This window comes from Myotis nattereri (assembly GCF_964212035.1).
Source record: "Myotis nattereri genome assembly, chromosome: 17".
Classification (NCBI taxonomy): Eukaryota; Metazoa; Chordata; class Mammalia; order Chiroptera; family Vespertilionidae; genus Myotis; species Myotis nattereri.
In genome coordinates, this window is record NC_138092.1 from 1762016 (window position 1) to 1781705 (window position 19690).

Here is a 19690-nt window from a genome sequence, read left to right on the forward strand (position 1 = left end):
GCAGAGCTCACCGGCGGGCGGGCGCGGGGAGCTACTCGCCTGGGGAGCGGGCCTGGGCCCTGGAGCTGCCAGCAGGAGCCAGACAGGAGCAGGACAGGAGCGCTTCTCCCGGGAGGAGACTGGAACCGCCGGGGCAGGCAAGCCTTTGTGCTGCGAAAGCTCCCCGCTGGCAGCGGGTCATCGGCAGCAACAGCGGCCAGTGCGTGAGAGGAGGAAGCGGGTCACCTCCGCCCCGGCTCCGGCCCAGGTCCTGGGCCAACGGGCAAGGCCCCGCCCGGACTCCCGCAGGATCGTGGGCAGCACTCCCGCAGGGTCGTGGGCAGCCCGGTGAGCCCTGGAAAAGCCAAGCTAACTTGGCCTTGGGCCCAAGTAAAGCTCTGGGAAGGAGTGTCCTTGTGAAAAGAGAAAAGCCAAGCGCTGACCCACTTTTCCTGACAGCTCTGCCTAGACACGTCCCCTGAAAGGAGATCTATTTCCAGCGCACAGGCCCACAGCACCCACCTGGGTTGGACAGAGCACGTGCAAGAGCCGCAGGGGCTGGAGGCCAGCAGCTGCTAAAGGAACAGAAGTTCCTCTGGGCTTTTTCTTTCTTTTTTCTTAAAAAAAAAAAAAAAAAGTTTTTATTGATCTCAGAGAGGAAGGGTGAGAGAGAGAGAGAAACATCAACGGTGAGAATCATCGATCAGCTGCCTCCTGCATGCCCCTCACTGAGGCGTCAAGGCTACAACCTAACCTGGAATCTAACCATGACCTCCTGGTTCATAGGTTGATGCTCAATCGCTGAGCCACACCAGCCGGACCCTTAATACCTATATTAATCAATTTATTAAGAAGGAAAATTCCTGAGTCCATAGGCTCTAAAAATCAGAATTTTTTTTCTTCTTCATTGATTTATCAATTAACATACTGGTGGTACACAATTGGCCAAAATATGATGCATATATTAAATTTTGGTAAGCATTACATTAACATAAAGGTAAGTGTTATTAGGAATAAATCTCAAAAAAAAGAAATCTCATGAAATATTTAAACATTATTTTAAAAAAAACACATTTTATTGATTTTTTTACAGAGCGGAAGGGAGAGGGATGGAGAGTTAGAAACATTGATGAGAGAAACATTGATCAGCTGCCTCCTGCACACCCGCTACTGGGGATGTGCCTGCAACCAAGGTACATGCCCTTGACCGGAATCGAACGTGTGACCCTTCAGTCCGCAGGCTGATGCTCTATCCACTGAGCCAAACTGATTTATGGATCTGAAAATTATTTTTTGCTTGAGAGAGAGAGATTGGGCACCAATACTATTTCTTTAGTTTTAGGTTTTTTGCTTTTTTAAAATATGTTTTTATTGATTTTTTAGAGAGAGGAAGGGAGAGGGAGAGAGAAAGTGAAACATTGATGAGAGAGAGAAACATCAATCAGCTGCCTTCTGCACTGTCCCTATTGGGGAGCGAGCCCCGCAACCTGGGATTAAGAATTGAACCGGTGACCTCTTGGTACAAGGGACAACACCCAACCAATTGAGCCACACTGGCCGGAGCTCCAGTTTCAGGGGTTTTTTTTTGTTTTGTTTTTTTTAAATATATTTTATTGATTTTTTACAGAGAGGAAGGGAGAGAGATAGTTAGAAACATCGATGAAAGAGAAACATCGATCAGCTGCCTCCTGCACATCTCCTACTGGGGATGTGCCCGCAACCCAGGTACAATGCCCTTGACCAGAATCGAACCTGGGACCTTTCAGTCCGCAGGCTGACCCTCTATCCACTGAGCCAAACCGGTTTCGGCTCCAGTTTCAGGTTTCGTGTGTAAAGGCTGAGAACTTGGTTCACGTAAATGAGATGGGAATAAAAGAAACTGGGCTACAGCAGGTTCTGTAAAGTCTCAGAACTCCCATCAGATGATCAGATGGTGGTACAGGTCCAAACTGAGTGAGTCACCAACGAACAGCTCAGCAGGTCTTCCTTCAATTTTACAGAAAGAAAGAACTGAAATGAGCTAATTTGGAAAATGATGTATTACCCCGTCTTTAGACTCATTCATGCCTTTAGTTTCAGGGTAGGACACCAAAGTTCAACATTTCTGGACAGTGCTACCAAAAGCTGGTAGATGGCCACGAAATGTCCTGCTGGTCTTTTGTGCAGAGGCTTCCCATTGTACCCAGTGTGCTCAGAGGAAGCTGGGAAAATTAAAATATCGTTCATTCCAGTTACTTTTGGCAAGTTAAAAAATTACAGTCTCCAATAATATTTTGGAAAATATTAGTGGAAGTAATTGTTTATGAGCCTGAATAATGGTCATGAAAATGTTATAAAGTAACATGTTTACATGTATTTTTATTTTTTTAAAAAAATATATTTTATTGATTTTTTACAGAGAGGAAGGGAGAGAGATAGAGAGTTAGAAACATCGATGAGAGAGAAACATCGATCAGCTGCCTCCTGCACATCTCCCACTGGGGATGTGCCCGCAACCCAGGTACATGCCCTTGACCGGAATCGAACCTGGGACCTCTCAGTCCGCAGGCCGAAGCTCTATCCACTGAGCCAAACCGGTTTCGGCTTTACATGTATTTTTAAAAAAATATATTTTATTGATGCTTTACAGAGAGGAAAGGAGAGGGATAGAGAGTTAGAAACATCTATCAGCTGCCTCCTGCATACTCCCCACTGGGTACATGACCGTAACCAAGGTACATTCCCCTGACCGGAACCGAACCTGGGACCCCCCAGTTTGCACGCCGACACTCTATTCACTGAGCCAAACCAGTCAGGGTTACATGTATTTTTTTAAAAGCAAAGTGAGCCTGGCTGCTGTGGCTCAGTTGTTGAGCATCGACCTATGAATCAGGTCACAGTTTGATTCCCTGTCAGGGCACAGGCCTGGGTTTCGGGTTTTGGGCTCGATTCCCAGTAGGGTGTGTGCAGGAGGCAGCCAATCAATGATTCTGTCTCATCATTGATGTTTTTATCCCTCTCTTCCCCTTCCTTCCTTCCTTCCTTCCTTCCTCCCTCCCTCCCTCCCTCCCTCCCTCCCTCCCTCCTTCCCTCCCTCCCTTCCTTCCTTCCTTTCTTCCTTCCTCTGAAATCAATGAAAACATATTTTAAAAAAAGATACACCAAATGTATAAATACAATTTGAATTATAACAACTTGATATGTTATATACAACATATTTCCAATTGGGTTACATATTATTTTATATGTTACATAAAATGTATAAAGTAATGTTATAATTATCTGAGTTCTCAAACCACCCAGTTCAAGAATTAAACCACTGCCAATTCTTTTAAATCTTTATTGTGAATTCCTTCCTAGCTTCAGCCTACTTTGGATTTTTCCAGAACTGACTGATCCAGACTCCTCTGACAACGTGACAAAATCCAAGGTTTTGGACACAATTTGAGACAATTAGATCCTAATTTAGGCCGGACTCTGGTTTTTCTAGAGTAGCTACAGCTTGTTCTGACATCTGGTGGCCATACTTGGCATTGCAGCTACTCATATATCCTCAGGATTACTCTTTTCTTTTTTTGAATTATTTTATTTAAACTTTATTTTGAAATGTAAAATCCGATTTTCTTAAATTGGACATATTATAACTTATCTTTACACAATTTATGGTTCTACAAGTGACTACCATGCATATGTGAGAGCTCTTAAATATTAGTTGCTCAGAGTTATGGGGTGTGTGTATTTTTCCTTTGTGAATTCAAATAAATGACAGGCACTGAGGTAGATGCTAACAGGAGAAGAATAATCTGGATGGAAAATTAATCTAGTGCTTCAGGCGATACTCTATGAAACAGGAAACCTCTTTATTAATCTACAAAGGAAGGAAACCTAACATAGTAAATAATACTTACTGACCACCTATTTTCTGCTGGACAAACACATTTTATTTCCCCCACAATGTCAAAGTGCATGGTGTTTTGTTTGAAATATAAGTAGTAAATGACAGTCATTACTATGCTGTTCGGTAATCATTCTTGAGATATCAGTGGATGTTAAATTCATTGGTGAAAGTGTGAGGGAGACGAGGCTATTTATGTAATCTCAAAGGAGCTTAAAAAACCCGCAGTTACTTATTAATCACAATGGGAAAAACAGCAACTTTACAGCGGAGAAGCTCCAGACTCGACATTAGTAAAGTGATCAAAGTTAACATGACAAACAACGGCACAAACCAACAGCTGGTGCCTCCTCAGATAATGCACTGAGGACTCACTGCACAGCTGTGGTGTTTTGCAAAAAATTACATAACCTGAACTAATCGTGAGAAAGTGCTAGGCAAACTCCAGTTGAGGGAAGTTCTACGAAATAGCTGACCTGTATTCTTCCAACATGTTAAAGTCATGCAAGACCAAAGACCGAGAAATTGTTCAAAAAAAAAAAAAGATACTAAAGAAAAGATGACAACTAATTGCAGTGTGTGATCCTGGGCAGGGAGAAAACAGCTGCTATAAAATACATAATTGGGGTATCTATCGAATGGTAAAACAAATGAAACAAAAATGTAAATAATTGGTGAATATGGATAAAGGGCATATGGGAATTCTTTTTACAATTCGTGTCAGTTTTCTGTTTGAAATTATATACATAAAAAAGTTAAACCAAAAAATTGTTTCCAAAAGTAACAAGCTCTTTGAGGATAAAGAACTGGTCTCTTTAAAAAAATGACTTGCCCTGACCGGTTTGGCTCAGGGGATAGAGCGTCAGCCTGTGGACTCAAGGGTCCCAGGTTTGATTCCGGTCAAGGGCATGTACCTTGGTTGCGGGCACATCCCCAGTGGGGAGCGTGCAGGAGGCAGCTGATCGATGTTTCTCTCTCATCGATGTTTCTAATTCTCTATCCCTCTCCCTTCCTCTCTGTAAAAAATCAATAATATATATATTTTTTAAAAATGACTTATTTTTCCTAATGATAGCAATGTATGTATGCCTTAAAAAAAAACACTAGGAAATATTTAGTGAAAAGAAGACAGATCGTCCATCACCCACACTTCTGTCCCAGAACAACAGCTGCCTGGGAAGATGGGACGGAACCACGAGCCATTTCAGCACCACGTCAAGGAGCAGGAATGTGCTCGTTGGACCTTCCGGGCTGAAGGAACAATGTAGAAAAGACGAGGAAGCGCGGAGGAGCGCGGCTTAGGGAAAAATGAGAAAAGAGCCGCGGGTTTGCTTTGAGATAGGGAAGCTGGGGAGAGAAAATCGACCCGATGAGCAGGGGGTAGTACGTCCATAGAGGGGGTCGGGGGACCAGCGGTCTGGATGGGGCGACCTGCGCAGGTCCAATCCCCACCTCCAACCCCCGTGTCCTTGACCACAATGCCTGGCACGAGGCCAGAGTCTGACACACATTTCTGGGCTGGATAACGGGATGCACACCCGTAGGCGCTGGTCCACGCCCACCCGGGGGCGGGTCTAGCAGCGACTCCGCCCCGCGCCAGCGACCTCGGGGCTGCTGACGCACTTGGGACGCAGGCCGGAGGCTCGGTTTCCAGGGCAACAGGCGCGGGGCCCTGTACTTCCGCTCCCTCTTATGCGTCACTTCCGGTCCCTCGCGGCTGGTCTCAGCCTGTTTGTGGAAGGGTTCCGATGGGAACCGTCTCCCCTCGGCTTGTGGGGCGTCGTCGTGGGGATGACGTTACCAAAATAAGTCTCAGTTCTGCGGGGGGAGTTGGCGGGGGAGGCAGTGGAGCGCAGCTGTCTACCAAGCAACCACTTTCAAACCCGCCCCTGGCGCCGCGGGGAAAGGACGCCTCGCCGACGCCGGCCCTGGAGCATGCGCACTCTCACCGAGGCCGCCTCCGGAAGGCAATGTCCGGGATTTCCGCGCAGCTGGAGGGAAGGCAGAGGGGCGGGGCGTCGGGGAGGGGCGGGGCGGGCGAGCGAGGGCGTTGATTGGCCGGTTAGGAGCCTAGCTTGTGGAGCCGCAATGAGACCCCCGAGGCGGGCTCAGAAGTTTCATTCATTCGTTCATTCACCGTATGGGTTGATTCACGCTCCTTTCGCGGAGATCCCGCTGTGTCCGAGTTTGTGCCAGGCGCTGGGATTCAGAGATGAGTCGGACTCCAGGAGTCCACCTGTTGGCTGACTGCGGTCTCTCCTCCTTTCTTCCCGTGCAACCTCATCGCCTCTTTCCCACTCAAGTCTGGTGTGATGGGGTTCCTGTACAGGGAGGACCTTCCCCGAAGGCCCCCCATCTGCGAAAGCAGCAGCTGAGCACTAGAAGGCCCGAGGCGGAATCCTGGCGAGGCGCTCAATTCCTGAGCCACTTGCATCACTTTGCACTCGTGTCTGAAGGAAGAATAGAGTCATTCGCGAGGTTTAAACTGAGCTTTGGCGCTTATCTTGGGGTTGACTCCTACCCTTGTCCCTCATGAGCGTGTGGGACTTTGGACCATTGAGGGGAGGCCTCTGGTTGTCCAGCTCTGGCTGCGACTGAGTCTGAGTTATTCTACGATGAAGGATTGAGTAAACCAAAACCAAACTTTTGGCTCCAGATCTAGGCACCCTCTCCAATCAAGTATTGGTAATAACATTGACTTGTAAATATCCATTGTCTGGTTCCTGTGTCTTATTTCTCAATTATTCCACACGTGGGAAGGGAAAAAAGTGTAAGTCCCCTTACCTTAGAACAACCTACCTTAGAGTGCCATTGTGAGGGTGGGATGAGAAATTCGTGCCAAGCACATTGCACACGACCTGCCAGGTAAAGGGTAGCCACCCTGATTGTATCATTTTGAGGAGTGAATGTGAAAGAACTGCTCACGCGCCTGGTTCTTAGTGGTGCTAAATAAATGGAGTTAATGAAGGACTCTTTGCTCTTGGCTTGGGAGCTAGGAGCCCAGGAGAGACTTGGCACCAAGTGGTCAGGAGAGCCAGCCCTACGACGTGGAAAGGAGCAAGGGAGCCTTTGTAATACTCCTGAGAGGTCCCGCCAGCTGATGGGTTTGCCCAGTGTCAGGTGACCATATCACCCAACCAGACCTCTTTAGCCAGGACAACAGCCATACACTGGGACTGTCCCAGGCAAGTCAAGATATATGATCATCCTAGCGGCTAGCCCAAAGCCGTACGAGTAGCTTGGGACGGAATTGGGACGGAACTTCGATCTGTCGCTGTCTCCAAGGCCTTTCCCATACTTGATGTTATTTAACACCAATAACAGCCGTGTGAAGGGATGACTCCCACAGTGAGAGGAGGAGCGGGTGCTCCAACCTGTGCTGCCGACTTGGCTCAGGGATGGTGTTCAGCTCTGGGCGCTGGCCCTCAACTCTGAGACTCACGACTGGTTGTTTGAGGGAAGCAGACTCGGTCTCATTTCACAGGGCCCGTGTCATGCTGCTGTCCCCCTCTGGGAGGACATGTGCAGAGGGGCTCCCGGTGTTGGTGTGAGGAGTTAGACCTGATGATTTCAGAGGCTCCTTCCCTACTTACGTGTGTGTCTTCAAACTCCTTGAGAGCAGGTTTGGTGTATTCTTTGAATTCTCTACATTCAGGAAAAGCTACAATAGGAACACAACCCCAGGAGCCAGACAGCCCTGGGACGGGGCTGGACACCCTCATTTGCTGGCTTGGGGGCCGTGTGGCGAGCCCTTACATTTTCTGAGCTTCGTTTTCTCACTGGTAAATGCAGATTCGTTTCCTCCCTCCCTCCCCCACAGATTGAGCTGGAACAACAAAATAAATTAGTGTAAGTGTACATTGTAAACAGAGACGTGCTGTACAAATAGCAATGTGTCCGTTGCCGGCTTTCAATGTTGTTTCCAAATTGCTTGTCTTACCCATTTATAGACAGAAGAACAAAAAGGGCCATGGAAAGAGCCCGGGCTGTGGGTCAGACAGCCCGGACTGGGATCCCAAAATAGCAGCCACTTGTGTGACTCCAGCCCCGTGGTGTCCTTTCCAGACCTCTTTTTTTAAACAAAGACTGGCTCCCTTCCATGCCTGTTTCCTATGCTCTATGACCGTCAACCTGCACGCTTACCACCGCGGAGCAGCCGCCTCGGGCAGCTTTGTGTGGTGTCCTAGAGGCCTTCTCTGTGGGGAGCGGCTACAGCGTTTGGACAGGTTCAAGCCTCAGACTAATGAGAGGGCACGGTCCTCTCGTGGCAAAGCCGCATGCAAGTTCCAGCTTGGAGGGCAAAGCCCTCCCAGCACAATGATAGCCAAAGGCTATATAGTAGTTGTAAGCTTGACCTTATGGTCCGAACCTGTGGTCCCAGGTGGCTGAGTGATAGGGGATGCGGGAGGTGCAGCAAGTGCTGCCAAAACAAAGCTTGATGGAGTTCAGGTGCATGTAATTGAGTAGATCCGAAACCCCTAAGAACATTGTAAACATCTTGACCACACCCTGACTTTGCTTCGTGGAACCTGCTATAAAATAAAGACTCGCCTTGCAGGCGGTGGTGCTGTCTCTCCATCCAAGAGCAGCGTCCCACCTGGCCCTAGCTAGCTTCATTCTTTTGTCTGTCTTCTTTAATCCTTCCCCACCCCCTCAGGTTCACCTCTGGCTGTGCTGAGCGCAGCACACTTCTCCCTCAGCTCCTGGGAGCCTCTGTTGGAAACCCTTGCTGGCTGGCTGGCAGGCACATTGGACATCCACTCCACTTGGTTTGCCCTGAAGATGTGTTCTGTTGATAACTCATTCCTACTCCTCGGAAAACAATTCTATAAAAACTCAATTGGTTTTCCACCGGCTCTGGGCAGGGATGAGGGAGAGCACATGATTATTTTATAAAAAATACTAGAGGCCTGATGTACCAAATTCGTGCACGAGTAGGCCTTCCCTGGCTGCTGGCACCGGCTTCCCTCTGGCACCTGGGACCCGGGCTTCCCTCACAGCCCCTGCTTCATCCGTAAGGGTCGTCTGGAAGGACTTCTGGTCTAATTAGCATATTATGCTTTTATTATTATAGATGAACAATAAAATAAGTCATAAAACAGTACTGGGCACATAGTAGAGAGTCAATAAATGCTTGTTGGCTTAAAGCAAAGTGAGGGCTCAGGCACTTTTCCCATGGCTGCTGTATTTGCTGAGAGAACCAAGCCTGTCCTCCATTATATGCTATTTATTTATTTATTAAATGTGTCGAGGGCTGACTTTCAATAGATCGCAGCGAGGGAGCTGCTCTGCTACGTACGAAACCCCCACCCAGAAGCAGGTCGTCTACGAATGGTTTAGCGCCAGGTTCCCCAGGAACGTGCGTTGCGTGAAGGGTGTGGGGGCGGCCCCCTTTCCGGCCGCACCCCGTTTCCCAGGACGAAGGGCTCTCCGCACCAGACCCTGGGCCCCACGCGCGGCGGGGACGAGCGGGGGACCGGCTATCCGAGGCCAGCTTTTTATTTTTTAAAAAAATATTTTTATTGATTTCAGCGAGGAAGGGAGAGAGAGAGAGAGAGAGAGAGAGAGAGAGAGAGAGAGAGAGAAACATTGGCGATGAGAGAGCATCATCCATTGGCTGCCTCCTGCTTGCCCCCACAGTGGGGATCAAGTCTGTAACAGTGGCATGTGCCCTGACCGGAATCGCCTTCATAGGACCACTGAGCCACTCCAGCTGGGCTCCATTACACCGTATATTTTAATTAAAAAAGAAACTCATGCCTATGGTAAACAAAACAAAACAAAAAAATCAAACAGAACACAAAAAACCCCCCACAGGGAGCGAGCTTCTTTCCAGTGCTCTGGACCTGGAGTTGCCTGTGTGTCCTTTCCAACATGCAATGCATGTTCCAACATATATATGCAAATTCCTTTTAATAAAAAATTCATTTATTGATTGATTTTAGAGAGGGGAAGGGAGACAGATTGTTGTTCTTCCACCCATCCATGCATTCATTGGTTGATTCTTGTATGTTCCCTGAAGGGGGATCGAAACCCCAAGGAACTTAGCTCCCTGGCCAGGGCCTCCTTTGAAGATGTCTTTGTTTTTAACCTTGATGGGTTTAAGTCCCTAAGTGGCTTCTGCCTCTGGCTTGCAAGCTGGGCTCCTTGGCCCCATAACCACGGACAGCTTTCCCACGCTCCCGGTGAGAAGCCTTGATGTGGATGGACAGTTAGGGCCCCCAGAGCCAGAGCAGTTTTACCCACGAGGGACGGGGCCAGCACAGGCACCCTGGCAGCCTGCACCGGGCCACCCCTGAGCCCGTGCCAAGGCTGTGCATGCCTCAGCTCCCCAGCCTGTAAAAGGGGAACCATGTGCGCTGGCGACAACGCGGAGGTGGAGTGCCTTAGGGAGTAGGAAGTGCGGGCGGGGGATGCAGGACAGGCCCCTCCTTCCGTGCGCCCCCCGGAGCGGAAGCGGTTCTCGCCTCCTCCGCTTCTCCGCCCCTCCCCGGCCCTCTGGGTCCCTCCATCTGAGACATAGGACAAGGTCTCAAGGTCTGGGCTGCTCTTACGCAATGCCATTCTTGCCGAATACTAAAATGTAGCACAGTATTTCACAGGTGAGCTTGGCCTGAACCACCGTGGGATACGTTTAAGCCAACTGCAAATAAGTAAATAAACGAACCCATAAATAAAATAATAGGTAATTATCCAAATCCGGAGCCAATTACAGAAAAAGACGTCAACACATGCCTAAATAAAGTAGTACTTCTGCACCCGCGGCCTCCTTTACGTCCAAGTACAAACAAGAGCTTTTCCTTTTAACCAGACTTGCGTCCCGTCGGCTCAGACACTCCAAGCCTGGAGGCCCTTGTGGTCGCTACACCGGCGGCTTCCTCCCTCCTCTCCACGGTCCTTCCCGCTCTTCCCCGGGGTCTGCATCCTCCCTCTCCCTCCCTCCCCCCTCCCCGCCCTTGCCCCGCCCCTTGCCCCGCCCCGCACCCTCCAGACGTCTCTTCTAAAACCCGGGGCGGATCACGGCCCGGAAGGCGCGCATGCGCAGGAGCGTGCCGGCCGGCCCCGCCCCCCAAGTCGGAAGCTGCTGCTCAGAGCGCGCCCTGGCTGCTCGGCCGCCGCCCGCTGCTTGGCCCGGGCTCTCGGGCTCGGCCCAGGGCGCCCCGCTGTGTAAGTGCAGGGTGGGTGGGGCGGGGTCCAGGAGGCGGCGGGGGGCTGTCCCCGTGTGGCGGCGGCGGTGCCAGGCAGCGTCCCGCGGGGGTCGCCTCAGCCGCCTGCCGGCCGCCCGCCCCGGGGTCCTGATGCACCTGTGGCGGCGGTCCCCCGTCCCGGGGCTTGTCTCCACCTGCCCAGGACCCGCCCCGCTCCGTAGTGCCGCCCCTTCCCCTCCCGCTTCCCTCCAGCCCACGACTCGGGCCGGGCGGGGGCCGGGGACCCCCGGTGTGTGTGTTGGGGTCTGGGGAACCCCGGTGTGTGTGTTGGGGTCTGGGGAACCCCGGTGTGTGTGGAAGTGTGGGGACCCCGGGTGTGTGTGGAAGTGTGGGGACCCCGGTTGTGTGTGGAAGTGTGGGGACCCGGTGTGTGTGGAAGTGTGGGGACCCCGGTTGTGTGTGGAAGTGTGGGGACCCGGTGTGTGTGGAAGTGTGGGGACCCAGTGTGTGTGGAAGTGTGGAGACCCCGGGTGTGTGTGGAAGTGTGGGGACCCGGTGTGTGTGGAAGTGTGGGGACCCAGTGTGTGTGGAAGTGTGGGGACCCCGGTTGTGTGTGGAAGTGTGGGGACCCCGGTTGTGTGTGGAAGTGTGGGGACCCGGTGTGTGTGGAAGTGTGGGGACCCAGTGTGTGTGGAAGTGTGGAGACCCCGGGTGTGTGTGGAAGTGTGGGGACCCGGTGTGTGTGGAAGTGTGGGGACCCGGTTGTGTGTGGAAGTGTGGGGACCCAGTGTGTGTGGAAGTGTGGGGACCCCGGTTGTGTGTGGAAGTGTGGGGACCCAGTGTGTGTGGAAGTGTGGGGACCCAGTGTGTGTGGAAGTGTGGAGACCCCGGGTGTGTGTGGAAGTGTGGGGACCCAGTGTGTGTGGAAGTGTGGAGACCCCGGTTGTGTGTGGAAGTGTGGGGACCCGGTGCGTGTGGAAGTGTGGAGACCCCGGGTGTGTGTGGAAGTGTGGAGACCCCGGTTGTGTGTGGAAGTGTGGAGACCCCGGGTGTGTGTGGAAGTGTGGAGACCCCGGGTGTGTGTGGAAGTGTGGGGACCCCGGTTGTGTGTGGAAGTGTGGGGACCCAGTGTGTGTGGAAGTGTGGAGACCCCGGGTGTGTGTGGAAGTGTGGGGACCCGGTTGTGTGTGGAAGTGTGGGGACCCGGTTGTGTGTGGAAGTGTGGGGACCCAGTGTGTGTGGAAGTGTGGGGACCCCGGTTGTGTGTGGAAATGTGGGGACCCCCGGTGTCCCCACTGGGAGGGGCGTCGCAGGCTCCCTCCTGCGCGATGCCGACCCGGGCCTTTCTGCTGGGCGCCCGGGGGCTGCGCCACAGGTCATGGCCCGGCTCACACTGCGGAGCCGGAGCCGGCCGCTTGGGTCCATGAGCGGAGGCCAGGCCCCTGACAGCCTGCAGGTCCAGCTACAGTCAGGCCCTGCAGTGCCCGCGGGCAGGTGCCAGGCGAGGTCTGTGTGCCCTGCGGGCAGGTGCCAGGAAGCCCCAGGCGAGGTCTGCATGCCCTCAGGGCAGGTGCTGGCGCCCTGACACTGCGACCTCTGGGAGCCCCTGGCAGGTCTGGTTCATCTTGTTTGTGTTCCTCAAATTGTGTGGCAGACTCAGCGTCTAGGGCAGCGGTTCTCAACCTGTGGGTCGCGACCCCTTTGGCGGTCGAACGACCCTTTCACAGGGGTCGCCTAAGGCCATCCTGCATGTCAGATATTTACATGACGATTCATCACAGTAGCAACATGACAGTTATGAAGTAGCATCGAAAATAATGTTATGGTTGGGTCACAACATGAGGAACTGTATTTAAAGGGCCAGAAGGTTGAGAACCACTGGTATAGAGGGAAGAGTGGTGTCAAGAAAGATAGTTTTCAGCCCTAACCGGTGTGGCTCAGTGGATAGAGCGTCGGCCTGCAGACTCAAGGGTCCCAGGTTCGATTCCGGTCAAGGGCATGTACCTTGGTTGTGGGCACATCCCCATTAGGGGTGTGCAGGAGGCAGCTGGTCGATGTTTCTAACTCTTTATCCCTCTCCCTTCCTCTCTGTAAAAAATCAATAAAACATAAAAAAAAAAGAGAGACTCTACTCTTTAAAAAAAAAAGATAGTTTTCAGATAACAGCTGTCCTGAGAGAGTGTTCACATGCCGTAAAATCCACCCATGTAAAGGGAACACGTTTCAGTGTCGTCACTGTCGGGCAACATGGTTATCCCAGAACATCTCATCACTCAGGAGGAAGTCCCCTACCGTGGGCCGTCACGCCTTCCCTCCGCTGCCCAGCAGCCGCGGGGTTACCTCCTGTCTATGGATTTGCATTTTTGGGGCATCCTATATAATAAAAGCATAGTATGCAGATTTCGTGCACAGGGCCTCTGGTTTCATATAAATGGAATCAGGATATGCGGCCTCTCGTGATTGGCTTCTTTCACAATATTTTCAAGGGTCATGATGTTGCAGGTGTATCTGTACTTTGTTTCTTTTTATCGCTGAGTGATATTGTGTGGGCAGACTTTTCTTTTTTTAAAAAAATATATTTTATTGATTTTTTTACAGAGAGGAAGGGAGAGGGATAGAGAGTTAGAAACATCGATCAGTTGCCTCCTACACACCTCCTACCGGGTATGTGCCCACAACCAAGGTACGTGCCCTTGACCGGAATCGAACCTGGGACCTTTCAGTCCTCAGGCCGACGCTCTATCCACTGAGCCACACCAGTCAGGGCCAGACTGTTTCCTTTATCAGCTGATGGATGTTCTTGCAGTTTCCACTTTTTGGCTTTTATGAATAATCCTGCTACAAACATTTGTGAGCTAGTTTTTGTGTGGATATAGGTTTTTCAAATCTCTTTGGTATGTACCTAGGAGTAGAATTGTTATATGCTAATTATTTAACTTTTTGAGGAACTACAAAGGTGAAGAATATATATATATATCTATATCTCTCTCTCTCTATATATATATAGATATATATATGTTTTTATTGATTTCAGAGAGATGAAGGGAAAGGGAGAGAGAGATAGAAACATCAATGATGATAGAGAATCATTGATCGGCTGCCTCCTGCACGCCCCCTACTGGACATGTGCCTTGACTGGGAATTGAACTATGACCTCCTGGCTCATAGGTCAATGTTCAACCACTGAGCCCCACTGGCTGGGTGAGAAATATATTTTTAGTTTTATTATTTCTTTTTAATCCTCACCTCATATTTTTTCCATTGCTTTTTAGAGAGAGTGGAAGGGAGAGGGAGAGACACCGATGTGAGAGAGACACATGGATTGGTTGCCTTGCGCGATGCCCCCGACCAGGGCCGGGAGCCTGCAGCTGAAGTATGTGCCCTTCACATGAATTGAACCCAGGACCCTTTAGTCCGCAGGCCTGTGCTCTATCCACTGAGCAAAACCGGCAGCAGGCGCAGCAAGGCCAGGATGAGGGGCAGTGGAGCTGCACCGGGCCCTGGCTGGGGCTCCTCCCTGGCCACCTGCCACCTCGGAACTGCTACATCCCTTGGGGGTCCCAAATTGCGAGAGGGAGCAGGCCAGGCTGAGGGACACCATTTCATCTCAGTATCTTTTTTTATTTTTTTTTTATTTTTATTGATTTCAGAGAGGAAGGGAGAGGGAGAGAGAGATAGAAACATCAATGATGAGAGAGAATCATTGATCGGCTGCCTCCTGCACATCCCCTACTGGGGATCAAGCCTACAACCCAGGCATGTGCCCTTGGCCGGAATCGAACCCAGGACCCTTCAGTCCGCAGGCCAGCGCTCCATCCACTGAGCCAAACCAGCCAGGGCCATCTCAGTATCTTTTTTTTTTTTTTTTTAATATATTTTATTGATTTTTTACAGAGAGGAAGGGAGAGAGATAGTTAGAAACATCAATGAGAGAGAAACATCGATCAGCTGCCTCCTGCACACCCCCTACTGGGGATGTGCCCGCAACCCAGGTACATGCCCTTGACCGGAATCGAACCTGGGACCTTTCAGTCCGCAAGCTGATGCTCTATCCACTGAGCCAAACCGGTTTCGGCTCAGTATCTTTTTAAAAAATTAGAATTTTAATTTGGAGATATGGTATGGATTTCTATGCATCTGTAAGAAATAACAGTGAGAGAGCCTACAGACCCTGTGCCCAGTTCCCTCTGGTGGTGCCAGCTGGCCACACTCTGGTCCAATATCAAAACCAGAGTGTCCACTCACTAGCCCTCTGAGGCTTGTGTGATTATCCTCATTTTTATTCATCATTTAACTGGGGTTTAGAGACGCAGACAGGCCTGCCCCTGGTCACCTGCATGGTTAGTGTAGAGTCAGGAGTTAATCGTGGTCTTCAGATTTCCTGGCATTTCCATTTCCATTGTGATAGTCTCTGGGAGGGGGCGGTATTCAGTTCATTTGGTCATTCATTCGCTCATTCATTCAACAAACACTTTGGAGTACCTTCTATGGGCCAGATACTTTCCTATGGGTAATCTAATTTAATTCTTCAGCAGTACTGCTAATATGTACTCTGGTTTCCTTTTGATATCCGACAGTATTGGCTCAGACAGGTTACGAAAGGTCTCCCAGGGCACCACCGTTTATAACGGAGGGATGGTAAATGTGTAGGACCCCTCTTTTTCTGTCAGGCAGTGTGCTGGGTATGTCACCTAGCAACCTTCCTGAGCCCAGATAGATTCTCATAAGGCAGGTTTTCTTATCGCCATGATTTTGCAACTTAAGGAGCTTAGGCAGCCTGGAGTTCAAGTCCAGACCTTTGGATCCCACTGTGCTTCTTCTCACTGTATTCTCATTTGTTCCTTCCTTCATTCAGCAAACGTGCCTGCGCACTGACGGCACCAGTGCCTGGCCGGGCGGGAGCAGAAAATGAGGGGCAGCCCCTTTTCTGCAGGAGCTCGGGGCCCAGTCCAGGAGTGGGGGGACTGTGGTGGGAGCTGTGGCAGTCATCTGCACAACTTGGGGGACACGCTGTATTCCATGGCTTCGCGTGGGGCGTACCCTGCCTCCCAGGTGGTCAGCGTCAGTCCCCATCCCTAAGCAGCCTTCACAACCAACCGCGTGCGCCTCAAAGTCTCCTTTCGTGTCTTCGGGCAGGGACTTCGCCATGAGCGTCCCGGACTACATGCAGTGCGCCGAGGACCACCAGACGCTCCTCGTGGTGGTGCAGCCCGTGGGGGTTGTCTCGGAAGAGAACTTCTTCCGGATCTACAAGAGGATCTGCTCTGTCAGCCAGATCAGCGTGCGGGACTCCCAGCGCGTGCTGTACATCCGCTACCGGCACCACTACCCGCCCGAGAACAACGAGTGGGGCGACTTCCAGACCCACCGCAAGGTCGTGGGCCTCGTCACCGTCACCGACTGCTGCTCGGCCAAGGACTGGCCGCAGACCTTCGAGAAGTTCCACATGCAGAAGGAGATCTACGGCTCCACCCTTTACGACTCCAGGCTCTTCGTCTTCGGGCTGCAGGGGGAGATCGCCGAGCAGCCACGCACCGACGTGGCCTTCTACCCCAGCTACGAGGATTGCCCGGGCGTGGAGAAGAGGATCGAGGACTTCATCGAGTCGCTCTTCATTGTGCTCGAGTCCAAGCGTCTGGACAGGGCCACCGACAAGTCCGGGGACAAGGTCCCCCTGCTCTGCGTCCCCTTCGAGAAGAAGGACTTTGTCGGCCTGGACACGGACAGTAGGTAAGTTCACCTGGAGGCCCGGGGTCCCGGCTGCGAGCCGGGGGGGCTTCCTGACGCCCAGAAGGGACCCGGGTGGAACTTCATGGCAGAAAAGAGTAGGAAGGTGCAGTCCGTTCGTGTTTAGCCTTTTCAAAACGGGACAGCCTTTGCCTCAGGGAAATCCTCTTAGGGTTAGTGTGCACACTGACTCCCCCTTTTCAGCCGCGTCCCCTAGTGGGACCCCCTGGAGCTGCTGTCCAGTACAGCGGCCAGAGCCCCTGTGGCTCTTGAGCACCAGGGAGGAGGCTAGTCTGAGCCGAGATGTGCTGTAAGAGAAATGCACATCAGCTTTGGAGACTTAGAACAGAGAAAAATAATGTGAAATACCTCACTAATGTTTTGATATTGACTACATGTCAGATTGATAATACTTTACATATATTAGGTTAATAAAATAAGTTATTAAATCAGTTTCAATACTTTACTTTTGCTTTTTACTTTTTTAAATGTGGCAACTAGAAAAGTTTACTCATGTGGCGCACATTGTATGCCTGTTGGACAGCGCTGCCCTAGAGCCCAGATGAAGCTTACTTCTTCAGGGTCATCCGTGGTTATAGAGGAGAGGCCGAGTCTGGAGAGGTGGCAGAACCAGGTGCCATCTGAGCTGGAAGTGGACCCGTGTCTCCCGGTGCCCAGACCGGGTATTGTGCATGGGTCAGCCCCACTTTGCCACTTGGTAGCCACATTGTCAGACCCAGGATCTCAGGGACATCCCCAGGGACTTCCCAGAGGGCTCCTTACTCAGATGGGACTGTGTTTCCAGTGTCCGCAGAACAGGGAGTGTGGCTGGGGCAGAAGGTCGGTCCTCACGCTTTCCCTGCGGTTAAGTCGGTTAAGTCTTCAGCTTCACTCTGCACTGGAATTGCAGATGAGCTCTTCTGGGCCCTTCCCTTCTCTCCCTCTCTCCCTCTCTCCCTCTCTCCCTCTCTCCCTCTCTCCCTCTCTCCCTCTCTCCCTCTCTCCCTCTCTCCCTCTCTCCCTCCCTCCCTCTCTCCCTCCCTCCCTCCCTCCCTCCCTCCCTCCCTCCCTCCCTCCCTCCCTCTCTCCCTCTCTCCCTCCCTCCCTCCCTCCCTCCCTCCCTCCCTCCCTCCCTCTCTCCCTCTCTCCCTCTCTCCCTCTCTCCCTCTCTCCCTCTCTCCCACTCTCCCTCTCTCCCTCTCTCCCTCTCTCCCTCTCTCCCTCTCTCCCACTCTCCCTCTCTCCCTCTCTCCCTCTCTCCCTCTCTCCCTCTCTCCCTCTCTCCCTCTCTCCCTCTCTCCCTCCCTCCCTCCCTCCCTCCCTCCCTCCCTCTCTCCCTCCCTCCCTCCCTCCCTCCCTCCCTCCCTCCCTCCCTCCCTCTCTCCCTCCCTCCCTCCCTCCCTCTCTCCCTCTCTCCCTCTCTCCCTCTCTCCCTCTCTCTCTCTCTCCCTCTCTCCCTCTCTCACTCTCCCACTCTCCCTCTTCCCTCTTCTCTGTCTTCCCGGCTGCCATGGCGGCATCTGTCCAGCAGAGGACTCGATGCGAGCCAGGGCTCCCACTGCTTGCCAAGACGTGGCCCCTTTGCTAGGGGAGCTGGGGAGCCATGTGGCCTGGGCTTCCTGCCTTGGACACTGCGTCTTTCCTCCCTCCACTGTAGACTTCAGCCGATGGCCTCGCAGGTGCGCAGTCACTGACATGTGCACACAGGCTAAGGCCTGCTGCAGATTGACGCTCAGTGTGTTTCTTGAATGGGCCCTAAGGTCAAACACTGCCTTTCTGGTGGTTGCTAAGTTGGCAGAGAAAATGTCACAGAATTGAGAAAAAAATGGCCCAGGCCAGCTCTGCCAGTGAGAAGCGCAGATCAGCCCATCACGGCTGTGTGTGGTGCCTTGCAGGGTCTGGAGTAATTTTTACTTCCTCCCTGGACACGTTCATAAAGTCTGAGGGAAGGACAAGGCATGCCATACCCATGACACATGCTGGATGGCAGTGGCCCTGTGATCATGTGCCAGCGCTCCCCTCCCACTCCTTGGAGCTGAGGGGCTGGTTTAGGAGTCTGGGCAGCTGTCGAGGGCAGAGCTGCTGAGCCTCCTGGGCTGTCAGATGGCTCATCCCTTATGGAATGGGGCTGCATAGCGCACAGGGCTCCCTGTCCTCCCCATGTCACCACAGCCTGCGGGTGGCAGGGACTGGCTTCTCCCCACTGCACTGGCCGCTGGGTGACTTTTGCTTATCAACTTCTAGGCTTCGAGGCTGCAGACACACGGCCCATCCTATTCTAACCGCTCTCCAAACACTCAGCGTCATTTGGGATGCCAGTGGGATGCCAGTGACCCCCAATCAGACCCATTCCCCTCTAGTCACTGGTAACCTGCTGTGGCCTCCACGGCTCCATAGTCACTCACCTTTACCACAATGCTTTGGGGCAGGATTGATACAAAGCGTAGAGGGGAGATGAGATAGGATTTCGTAGCCCAAAGGGAAATGTCCAGGAATAGGTCCCGCTTGGGTTTGGCGAACTGACCCCCTGATGGGCTTCCTAGAGGATGCCGCTAACTTCAGGCCCAGGCCCGCGGGAGCCCAGGAGTGGGTGGGTCTTACTTAGACGTCGCGTGTGTCCCCAGCCTCCTCGGCACCCGCCGTAAATTCAAATTCCTGTACATGGAGAGTCGTAGCTGCCAAAGTTATTTTTGTTCTTGTGTGTTTCTAATTTTTGCTTGTTCCTCTTTCCTTTCTTTTCCTTTTCTTTTCTCTCATACCGCCCTGTGAGTATGTTGTTGGGTCTGAAAAGGTAGGCTGGGAACATTCTGCTTGGAAAGTAGCTAGATTTCCATCCGTGCTGCCTCCTCCTCGCCTCCATCGCTTTCAGAACAAAACCTTGCTGCTGCCTTGACCCGTGTAGCATCCTGGTCATCCTTTTATTTTCTAAAATTTTATTAGCTGCTTTAGCATGTAACCCGCC

The 19690-nt window shown here is 51.9% G+C and overlaps 1 protein-coding gene across 1 annotated transcript in view; it reads left to right on the forward strand.

Annotated features, from left to right (window-relative positions):
• Positions 1-10923: 10923 nt before the first annotated feature.
• Positions 10924-19690, forward strand: part of TRAPPC9 (trafficking protein particle complex subunit 9) — a 167114-nt gene continuing 158347 nt past the window's right edge. The window contains exons 1-2 of the mRNA XM_081111710.1: positions 10924-11020; positions 16138-16731. Of these exons, the coding sequence (XP_080967836.1) occupies positions 16148-16731 (584 nt within the window). The 5' untranslated portion in view covers positions 10924-11020; positions 16138-16147. The remainder of the gene's footprint in view (positions 11021-16137; positions 16732-19690) is intronic.